This window comes from Neoarius graeffei, chromosome 7, assembly GCF_027579695.1.
Source record: "Neoarius graeffei isolate fNeoGra1 chromosome 7, fNeoGra1.pri, whole genome shotgun sequence".
NCBI lineage: Eukaryota > Metazoa > Chordata > Actinopteri > Siluriformes > Ariidae > Neoarius > Neoarius graeffei.
In genome coordinates, this window is record NC_083575.1 from 30,732,152 (window position 1) to 30,744,286 (window position 12,135).

Genomic DNA, 12,135 nt, shown 5'->3' on the forward strand with positions numbered 1-12,135 from the left:
CAGTGCCACAGCTCTGTCCCTGAGTAACTGTCACCAGCACAGATGTGGGTGCCAATTTGATCACCCATTGGAGCAACTTCAAAAATGGCCAAGTCTAGAAGAAGAAGAAGGAAAAAAAAAAAACTAAAGAAAATTTGAGAGGTTCCCCTGGCCCTGGGGAACGAAGAGCCCTCACACTATGGTGCAAGGGGTATCTAGGGCAAACTGCAAAATGGATCAGAGGAGGAACTGGGTAGTTTTTGGGCAGAATTTAATGGCGTGAATCTTCCGACAAAAAAAACCCACCACCTGAACCTGTAGTATACCTAATTTAGTATAGATGGCATTATAATTATGAATCATAATTGCTGCATTCACATAATTTGGACTGGGACATTAGGAGTAGGACACTGCACAATATGAGGTTGATAAAATCAAGCATCACCAAGTTATATCCATGTCCACTTTTGGTTGAGGTATCTCATGTAAATCAATTTCCTGTCATTATGTTCTTGATCGAGTTATCCACTATTCCTTTGCAATTTATCATCTCATATGTCTGAAGTTTATTCCAACCAAATTTCAAGAAAATCGGATGAACTCTATAGGAGGAGTTTAAACGAGGTTATAAAAAAGAGAGAGAAAAAAAAGAGCACAATTTCCAAAATGGCTGACTTTCTATTGGGCAGAGTCACTCAAACCAATGTTAAAGAGTTAGTAAAAATTCAGCGAAAAATACACAAATTTCAAATTGGCCAACTTCCTGTTGGGCAGAGCTAATAGAAGCTAATGGGAAATGTGTGAAATGGTGAGGATTAATACTGGGGCAACCAAAACAATCATTCAGAAATGTTAGGAGGTGCTATGGAGTCCACTGACCACACCCAAGGCCAATGATTAAGAAGTATAAAATGTTCCCAAATTGTAATGAGTGTGCCAAATTTCTTGAGTTTTCAAGCATTACAAATCCATCAAATATGCATTTAAAACAGAGGTGGCGCTATGGAGCTGATGAGGCACATCTATGCTGAATAACGACATCAAATCAAGAATTATGCCAAGACTAAAGTATATGTCAAGTTTCATGAGTTTTCAGCCATTGTAAACCCCTCCAAACATTGTGTGAAAATTAAAAAAAAAAATCACAGATTTTATCCAATATGGCTGACTTTCTGTTGGGTGGAGTCACATATAATCAAGTGAACTATGTCTGATATGATGAGAACAGTGACCATACTAAATTTTGTGCATATCTGAGCAACTTCATCCCGACCATTACCTGCGTTTCTGGGCGCTATGAAGCTACTGGACGATGCAGAAGCCCATACACTGCATAACTTTTTGATTTTTTGCAGGTACGATGCATGTGCCAAAATTTGTTAGTTTTCAAGTGTGGAAAATACCTAAAAAATGAATGAATGCACTAAAAAAAAATAATAAAAACACTCCAAAAACAATCAGGCTTTAGCGCCTTCGGTGCAGGCCTTTGGTTTGCGCCTCTGGTGCTTAGGCCCAAATAAAAACACTCCAAGAGCCATAGGGCTTTAGCATCCCTTGGCCCCTTATCTCATCTCATCTCATCTCATTATCTGTAGCCGCTTTATCCTGTTCTACAGGGTCACAAGCAACCTGGAGCCTATCCCAGCTGACTACGGGCGAAAGGCGGGGTACACCCTGGACAAGTCGCCAGGTCATCACAGGGCTGACGCACAGAGACAGACAACCATTCACACTCACATTCACACCTACGGTCAATTTAGAGTCACCAGTTAACCTAACCTGCATGTCTTTGGACTGTGGGGGAAACCAGAGCACCCGGAGGAAACCCACGCGGACACGGGGAGAACATGCAAACTCCACACAGAAAGGCCCTCGCCGGCCACGGGGCTCGAACCCAGGACCTTCTTGCTGTGAGGCGACAGCGCTAACCACTACACCACCGTGCCGCCCAGGCCCCTTATAATAATAATAATTATTTTTATTATTATTACAGTCCAAAAACAATAAGGATTTAGCATCTCTGGTGCTTGGGCCCTAATAATAATCCTGATGGATCCAATAGAGTCTTTGCACTTTTGGTGCTTGGGCCCTTAAAGACACTCCAAAAACAACATGACTTTATTTTTAATTTTAAAGATTCAGTTTAACATGGGCGGCACAGTGGTGTAGTGGTTAGCGCTGTCGCCTCACAGCAAGAAGGTCCGGGTTCGAGCCCCGTGGCCAGCGAGGGCCTTTCTGTGTGGAGTTTGCATGTTCTCCCCGTGTCTGCGTGGGTTTCCTCCGGGTGCTCCAGTTTCCCCCACAGTCCAAAGACATGCAGGTTAGGTTAACTGGTGACTCTAAATTGAGCGTAGGTGTGAATGTGAGTGTGAACGGTTGTCTGTGTCTATGTGTCAGCCCTGTGATGACCTGGCGACTTGTCCAGGGTGTACCCCGCCTTTCGCCCGTAGTCAGCTGGGATAGGCTCCAGCTTGCCTGCGACCCTGTAGAACAGGATAAAGCGGCTAGAGATAATGAGATGAGATGAGTTTAACATCAACTCGGAATATTTGTATTTCGAAAAATGTTATAACAATAATTGAGAGCAAACAGGTGGAATTCTGATATAATTTATCATATGGATATTATATAATAATGTCCATCTCTAGTATAAATACATTATTTTTGGATACATTATAATTAATAATTAATTTTATTTGATCTTGGTCTTCATTTTTCTCCACTCTCCTCTCTTTCTGCTCTCTCTTTTGCTCCACTCATTGACGTCAGGCATCTTTCTCTTCCTGGAGAAATATTTTAACAAACTCCTCTGAAAATGCAGTCAGGAATATTTTAATACATAGCTTTATAATCATTGTTGGACGTTATTTTACTGACATTTCTTAAAGTAACAATACCGGTATTATGATTCACTGATTTCTCTAAAGTTAACGTTACCTAGCTAACAGTTGGTGGACCATTATTTCACAATATATTATTAATAATAGTTGGTCATGAGCATCAGTCAAGAAGACATTGCTGATGTTTATTTAAACTGTAAAAATCTATCTAACTTAACATTAGCTAGTTAAATCTACCCTTCTTCTCTTCTCATCTCATGTCTCCACTTCCTGTATCTATCGTTTCAAATTTCAAGTCTTCTGCAAAGTCGTTTGTCACTTCATAACATTTCATAAAATTCTAAACAGCAGTGACCAATAATGTATTTAGCAGAAATGCAGGGAAGTGAGGCTTATAAACCAAAATTTTTAATGCTCCTTGATTGTTGATACCAAATTTGATTCATACCAGATTTGGTCAGCAAGAGGTCACAGTATTCATGATGCTAAAGTGCAAATTGATATTCTCTGGAAAATAGATGGAATAATCCAAAAACTATGCATATTGCATTTTGCTGCATGATTGTTTGTGCAACACACAAGACTATGCTGTGGGTATGCAGAATCATGGTCTAACTGGCTGTCTATTCTTCCTTACAGAGTGCCAGACCCTACTGGTGGAGCTGCTGGTTTCAATGGTGAAAGACAGAATAACAGCAGAGGAAGTGGCTCTGTTGCTCCACCTCTTCCTGGAGAAGACTCCGCCTACTGTAAGACCTACCACATCACTTTAGGCTGAACAAGTTTACTATTTACAGTTTGCATTGCACAAATGTATAACTACGTGACTGTGTGTGTGTAAAATATATAAAATGGAGGATATCTATCTATCTATCTATCTATCTATCTATCTATCTATCTATCTATCTATCTATCTATCTATCTATCTATCTATCTATCTATCTATCTATCTATCTATCTATCTATCTATCTATCTATCTATCTATCTATCTATCTATCTATCTATCTATCTATCTATCTATCTATCTATCTATCTATCTATCTATCTATCTATCTATCTATCTATCTATCTGCCATAAAATTAAAAGCACTGACAGGTAAAATGAATTACACTAATGTTACAATGGCATCTGTCAAGGGGTGGGATATATTAGGCAGCAAGAGAACAGTCAGTTCTCAAAGTTGATGTGTTGGAGGCAGAAAAAATGTGCAAGTGTAAGGATCTGAGCGACTTTGACAAGGGCCAAACTGTGATGGCTAAATGACTGGGTCTGAGCCTCTCCAAAATGGCACATCTTGTGGGGTGTTCCTGGTATGCAGTGCTTAGTACCTACCAAAAGTGGTCCAAGGAAGGACAACTGGTGAACTGGCGACAGGGTCATGGGCAGCCAATGCTCATTGATTTGCATGTGCACAAAGGCTAGCCCATATGGTCCAATCCCACAGACACCTTTCTGTTTTAGCCAGCATTATCTTTTTCAGCAGTTTGTGCTATAGTAACTCTTTTGTGGGATTGGACCATATAGGCTAGCCTGCGTGCCCCATGCAAATCAAAGAGCCTTTGACACCCATGACCACGTCGCCAGTTTTTTTTATATGCATGTGTGTGTGGTGTCTAAATATTGTTGGCACGGCATCGGGTTTGAGTCTGACGCAACCTGCGTAGCCCAAGATCTCAGCCTGTAGATTCCTTTCAAAGCAATCGGGCTCAAAATGGGCCTTGCAAGCAACAGAATTTCTGCCAAAGGATTTTGTTCTGAAAATGTGACCTGTTCCCAAGTTGTATAGCCACTGTTTAGCAATTTGTTTACGTTGCTCGGTTGTAGACAATGGAACCCAGAAAAATGTTTTCCCTTATTATCACATTTATTATTTTTGTAACCATGGACTTTGCACTCTGCTGTTTCTCAACAATGTTTTGTCCATCTGGCTACATTGCGGTGTCAGAAGTAACAAGCCAGTCAAGATACAGGAAACCTATCAATGATTCTAGGTCATGCTGACCTTTGACACCGCCCACAAAATGGCAGTATGGTTGCGCCTTGAAGTGGAATTTAAGTGACTGGGAAGACAAAAGAATTTGAAGCACTACTTTGTGACAAAGTGTGACAATACAGGGTAGTCACAGTGCATTTGTGCAAAATGTGTCATATTTCTTAGCCATTGTTTGTTTTTTGCTGCAGCTACCCTTTAAGCTAAAAATTTTAAATTGTGTGTGGGTGTACTTTGCCACTTAGCTCATTGAAAACATTGAACCACTTCTAATTCCACAATTTTTTCAAGTTCTGCAAGGTTGCTTAGGTGAATGACCGGGGTGGGAACTGCTCTATGTCCTAGCTGTCTACCCTGGGTAGCCATGGTTCCTACAGATCCTTGAAATTCTTGAAAGTTAGTGAATTTGTGGGGGGGAAAAAAAATCAAGGCCTTGAAAGTTTTTGAATATATGGGTAATTGGATGTCCTTGAATTTATAGTTCCTCTGATATAAATTTTTTTTAACTTAACATTAGCAAATAGGCCACATGCTGCTGTCTGCTTGTGTCTCCTGCGGTCTGTACCTCCCTGTTTCATGCCCTACCAGCCTCAAAAAAGTCCGATGGTCACGGCCACTTGCATGCATGAGTGATTGAAGTCGAATGATGCAAGTTAAACAGCGGCAAGAAAACTAACATGAATCAGACTTTCAGCTATACCTGGAAAATGTAAATTCCAGGACTCATGGCTCACCAAAGACATTTAAAAATACTGGCTTGTTAAAGCTCCATGGGACATCCATATGGCCCGATGCAGAGCCTGCAGTAAATCAATAAAAGTTCAGATCCCCCAGTACCACTTAAATTTTGCAAGACAAGGTGGGTTGAAAATGTGCCCATGCTGGAAAGAGCTTTCAAGGTTTTACCCCATATGTCAACATATATGAAGGCTGTAGAGGAGAATACATGTCCAAATCCAGGCACAAAGTCTTTTGAGGTGATTCAGGAGGCCATTAAGGATCCTCTCATGACAGCAAAAATGAATTTCATTTTGTCAGTGATCAAAGAAGTGACACCATTCCTAACATGCTACCAGCACATGGTGCCATTTCTCTCTACAGACTTGTTCAAACTGCTTAAGAGCTTGATGAGCAGATTCATTAAGCCAGACTCCTCAAGAAAGAAGCGAAGACCCCTCAAAAGTGTTTTGGTGTCGAGGTGAGCCAGTCATCCAGTCACATTGACTGACTACTCACAGGTCGACTTGGGCTTTGTTACTCAAAGAATTGTGAGAGACTTGTCCGCAAGGAAGAAAATTGGACAGAAAATGTTGATGGACTTCAAAATTGCTTGTAAGAAGTGTATGCGCACAACTGTTAACAAACTAATTGAGAAATCTCCCTTGAACTACTCTCTGGTCTTGCATTTTTCTTTCTTGGATCCAAGGGAAATGGCAGGCACAAATGGAAAGACACTGTGTGCAGCAAAACTGAAGAAGGCCCTAACCTACCTTGTAAATAGTCACTGGGTGAAGGAAGAAAATTGTGATGACATCATTTGACAATACTCACATTTTATTAATGACATTGTCCAGGCCCAATACTCAGAGTTTGTAAACTTTGATCCTGTCCAAGACAGCATGGACACATTTTTACATGAGTATATGTCAAAGGACAAAGAGCTCAGAAATCTGTGGAGACTTTGCCACCAACTCCTCTTACTGTCACACGGGCAAGTCTCAGTCGAGCATGGATTCTCCATTGATCTGCAGATTGAAGTGGAAAACTTGCTATATAAATATAGCACAGAGATGCACAGCTGATCACATAAGAGCTGTGGGTGGCATACATAATGCGTGCATTGATAGAACACTGCTGAGGTCAGTGGCATCTGCAAGGCAGAGGTATGAGACACGTCAAGAAGAACAGAGAGAAGAATGGATGAGCAGAAAAAAAACAAAGAGAAAAGACCTTATAGATGAAATAGATCAATTTAAAGGGAATAAAAGAAGACTGACCGACAATATAAATGCTCTTGAGACCACAGTAGGCAAATTTGCACTCACAGTGGAGAGCACAGGCAAACTCAGGCCCTGTCCACACGGCAACGGATTCAGGTGAATCTGATAAAATTATCGTTTCGGCCTGGCGTCCACACTGCACCGGCGTTTTGGGTGCCCCAAAACAAAATCTTTTGAGAATGGGTCCCAGAGTGGAAAAATCTGGCAACGGCGCCGTTGCGAAGTCGTCTGGATGAGTAGAACGGATTTGTTTACGATGACGTCACAACCACATGACTGTCGGTGCTTCACGCCGGGTAGAAGTGTAACGAACTCGATGCGAGTTGTCAACAAATCCTATAACTTGGTTCATGAAACGCACTTAGAAAATATTTTCACTGTGAATATTTATTGTGTAATGGTGCAAAGTGAGAGAGAGTGAGAGAATAGCCCTTAGGGCAGAGTCTTTAGTCCAAACACTGCGGAAGTACTGAGTATAACCAAACCGCGCACCGCCCGTGCGCTTTCCAAAAACAAAAACAATCCCGCCAGCAAAAATAGGAAAAAAAAAAAAGGAGTGATCTCACCTCTTCAGATGTTGGTTTAAGTCCGACAATACATTCCTCAAAAAGGGCGTAGAAGAACAAAGCAATCCATCAACGTGTAGCATTCAATTTATTCCGGACCATTAAAGAATTCTGGAGGATATCAGAATGTTGGCGTACCGGCTTCCATCTACCCCCGTTCATTCCTCTTTCCGCGTCTTTCGTTTTACGCTACTGATTAATAATCAAAACTTTATGTGGCTGATGCTACAGAAGAAGGGGTTTATGTGCATGCGTCCTACTTCTTCTATTGTTCTGGTGTCTCTGATGGGACCGTCTTACAGCGCATGTAGAGGTGTGGCATGTGTATTGCATCGTTTTCAGCAAGCGTTGCGTTGCCATATGTACCTGATATTTTACTGATCCGTTGCCCATGTGGACGTGATATTTAAAAAAAAAAAAATCTCGTTGCCGTTGTTGTGTGGATGTAGCCTCACTCTTATTGCCAAGTCCAGTGGCCTAAGAAAGGGTGCTAAAGATAAAAGAGCACAAATGGCTGAAATAGAAACACTACTCAATGAAAAAGTGAATGAATTGAAAAGCAAATGAAGGGGCATAACAACAAAGTAAGGGTTGGGCACTGTTTTAACAGTTTGAGAAATGCAAAACACTACTCAATGAATAAGTGATTTAACAAAAAAAAAAAAACAATAAGGCCAACAACCCCAGAACAATGATTGGAGAAAATGATTATTTTGATCCATTTTATTTTAATTAATCTTTTATTGTTGCAAAACGTTTTATGTATGGTCATGTGCTTTTGTTTATTTGTCTCTTCTTTTGGTCATAGTCATGTTCATGAAAAATGTGTTTTGTGTTGTGAAGCTGGTGCTAATGAAATAAACAAGTAGTTACTTAGCTCTTCAACTCGTAAGTCTCTTTGGCCAAGTTTACATTAGACCGTATCTGTCTCGTTTTCTTCGCGGATGCACTGTCCGTTTACATTTAAACGCCGGGAAACGGGAATCCGCCAGGGTCCACGTATTCAATCCAGATCGTGTCTGGTCCGGTGCTGTGTAAACATTGAGAATACGCGGATACGCTGTGCTGAGCTCTAGCTGGCGTCGTCATTGGACAACGTCACTGTGAAATCCACCTTCCTGATTCGCTGGCGTTGGTCATGTGACGCGACTGCTGAAAAACGGCGCGGACTTCCGCCTTGTATCACCTTTCATTAAAGAGTATAAAAGTATGAAAATACTGCAAATACTGATGCAAATACTGCCCATTGTGTAGTTATGATTGCCTTTAGGCTTGCTATCCTTTCACTTGCAAGTGGTAAGTGACGCGCATGCCCGACATGCACTGAGAGCACACACACAGCGGCTCAGTCCCAAATCACTGCTCGTGCGCTTCACTCGCGCGCTCTGTGAGCTGCGCAGGGCCGGAGTGCGCACCCTCCAGAGGGCACTCGCTGTTCAGGGCGGAGTGATTTGGAGCGCAGGATGCCTGCGGAGCCGAGCGTATCCGTGTATTGGCGTTGCTATGTTCACGCGAATCGTGTATTGGCGTTGCTGTGTGCACACTAATCGTTTTAAAAACGTTAATCTGATGATCCGCTGATACGGTCTAATGTAAACCCCACCTTTCTCTATCGCTCAACTTGCACAACGTTTTGCTGTGCTGTGTTCGAGAAGACAAGAGACCACTTAGTCTGCCATCACTGTAACAGTGCAATTGAGAAGTCTTGACATATTCAAGCCTCTCTCTCATTTTAATTGTTGACTGTGAGCTTTTGTAAAGCCTACTGGTTCTCATTATAAAAATTCTGAGTGTTGTAACAGTAATTAACCTTAATCTGTGTCTCAAACTATGCCGTGTTTGGTCCTTGAATTTGATGGAATTGGGCTTTGAAAGTCCTTGAAAAGTCCTTGAATTTGATGTTTAAGAAGGTGTGGGAACTCTGGGTAGCTCTCCTGAGTTAGCCATATCTGCAGTAAACAGTCAATTATAGCCTTGCTGAATAGCTGTTACCTACTACAGTCCAGCCATGAATATGCATAATTCGCAGGGTTGTCCTCATAGTCAAGGTCTGTCCTCTTCAGGATGAGAATCCATGGATTCTGGCAAGATACCGCTGAGTATTCTTCAAATAAATGTGGAGGGTTGGACTTCTGCCAAGCGGGAAGTACTTCAGAAACTTGTAGCTGAGAAATCCTGCACAGTAGTACTTGTCCAAGAAACTCACCAGACCAACTCGGACAAATTGAAGCTATGTGGCTACACTCTGGCAGACTTCATTCCAAGTACTCGCCATGGCATTGCCACTTTTATTTGGAACTCTGTCCCACTTGTACACATGGGCAACTCTGATGAGGATGACCCTATTCAGTGGACTGTCATCGAAATCGACAATATCCAAGTTGTCAACTTTTATCACGCACCCTCATCAGTCCTTGGCAGGGGCGGAGCTAAGGGGTGGCCAGGGGGGGGGCCACCCCAGGGCCGGACAATAAAATGTATAAAACCGATATGTCCCACGAAATGTTAGTTCCGCCCGCTGGAATTTTGTTCCGCCTATTTGGTTTCTGCGGGGATGCATATTACCGTAGCACATAAACATTTTGCGCATTCAAGCAGCAGGTGGTATCAGATAGTCATGCTCTAGTCCGACAACACAACAACCTACGAACTGTGTGAACGTGCGATTAATTTGGGATGCAAGTTATTCATCTCTGATACTCAAGTTTTCTCACTTTGTAGACATACAGTTACAATTCTGTCCTCAGACAATTTAGAGTTTCCAGAAATCTCCACTCTGCCCGGGGTTTTCGAAAGTATCCGTTTTCAGTGACTGAAACCTTCGTTTACATGTAAATGCAACCGTATAGATAAATATGCGTCTTTATAGATATCTGGCTACAGTGGAATTTGTGCTGTGTGCACACATAGATACTAGATAGATAGAAAGCAAAACGTCGGTGGTTTTCGATTGTACGACTCAAAAGAGAAAATTACGTCGGCAAGTTAGCTGTCTGTGAATCACTTTGCTCACTCTAACCGCAGAATACAACTTTTAAAGTTAATGTTTGTCTGTTACATGAAAATATAGAGATGTTGTGTGTTACTGGTGGGAGTACACATTGATTAATAATTGTCACACTCATACATACACAACACTCATGCATTCTCTCAACACACACTCTCCCCCTACCCCTCTCATGCACCACATTTCTATATTTACATCTAACACACTCACTCATACACAACACTTATGCACTCTCTTAACACACTGTCTATCTCACTCTCACACACTCACGCACACAATTTGTGCACTACATTTCTATATTTACATGTAACATTCATACACTCTCAAACACACAACTCATGGACTAAATTTTTATATTTAAATGTAATGCACTATGCACTGTCTTAACACTCTCTCTCTCTCTCTCTCTCTCTCTCTCTCTCTCTCTCTCTCTCATATATGAACACATACTTCACTCTCTTAACACACACTGTCTTTCTCTCACTCACTATAAGATACAACTCATGCACTCTCAACATACACCCTCTCTTACACACACACACACACACACACACACACACACACACACACACACACACACACACACTACTCATGCATGATGCACTACATTTCTATATTTACATGTAACACACTCACTGGTATACACAACACTCATGCATTCTCAACACACACACCACTCGTGCACTCTGAACACTCACCCACACACCACCCATGCACTACATTTCTATATTCTCATATAACATACACAACACTCATGCACTCTGAACATACAGTCTCTCTCTCACACACACAACTTATGCACACACACACACACACACACACACACACATACAATTTGTATACTACAGCTCATCTATATCTACATGCAGCGCACATACTCCCCCCCCCCCACACACACACCACTCATGCACTACACCTCACCTATGTCATGTGTTACATCAGTGTAACACTTTCACTCACTCGCACGCGCGCGCACACACAAACACATTTTGTAACTCAACACATTTAGTTTGTACAGTACTTACAATGGACAATATCACAACATGTTGTAAGTGTTTACATATGTTGTATGTATGAGTTAAGTATACAAGTATTTTCCTTTTCCTGAGCAAAGCACTCTTTATTCAAGCCTGACTAATATCCTTACTACTTCCCAGGTGCCTGAGACAGGTGATCTTTTAGTTTTTACTTTTGCATTTTAGTAGTGATCGTTAAAATCCTGATGCTTAACTAGAGTAAACAAGTTGGATGGTTTCTTTGTTTTGCAGATGCTTTATGTTACATAAATAAATTAATACATTAATTTCTGACCTCTTGGCTCACATGGGTTTTGTTCATGAGTTAGGCACCAGATATGCCACCAGATACATCAGAATACAGGAAATCAAATCTAGCTAATTCAAAATTTCCCGGGGGAGGACCCCCAGACCCCCCCCCCCTTTATTTAGTCACAGCATGGCCACCTCCTGTATATCCTTGGCCCCCTTTGGCCACCCCATGTAAAAAATCCTGGCTACGCCACTGGTACTTGGCACCTCACACCTCCCAAATGTATCCTCCCATTTCATCATTGCTGAAGACTTTAATTGTTGCCATGAAACCTGGGGTTACCCAGACTCTAACATTGATGGCAAGAAGCTTGCTGCATGGTGTGCGATCAACAGCCTGCACACCTTGTTTGATCCAAAACAACCAGCTTCTTTCCACTCTGGTAGATGAAATAGAGAAACCAACCCAGAATCTTGCATTCT

The 12,135-nt window shown here is 41.7% G+C and overlaps 1 protein-coding gene across 5 annotated transcripts in view; it reads left to right on the forward strand.

Annotated features, from left to right (window-relative positions):
* Positions 1-12,135, forward strand: part of lyst (lysosomal trafficking regulator) — a 273,203-nt gene that overhangs the window by 125,236 nt on the left and 135,832 nt on the right. For all 5 annotated transcript variants that reach the window (XM_060925484.1, XM_060925485.1, XM_060925483.1 and 2 more), the window contains one exon: positions 3,459-3,568. In XM_060925484.1, coding sequence (XP_060781467.1) covers positions 3,459-3,568 — 110 coding nt within the window. The remainder of the gene's footprint in view (positions 1-3,458; positions 3,569-12,135) is intronic.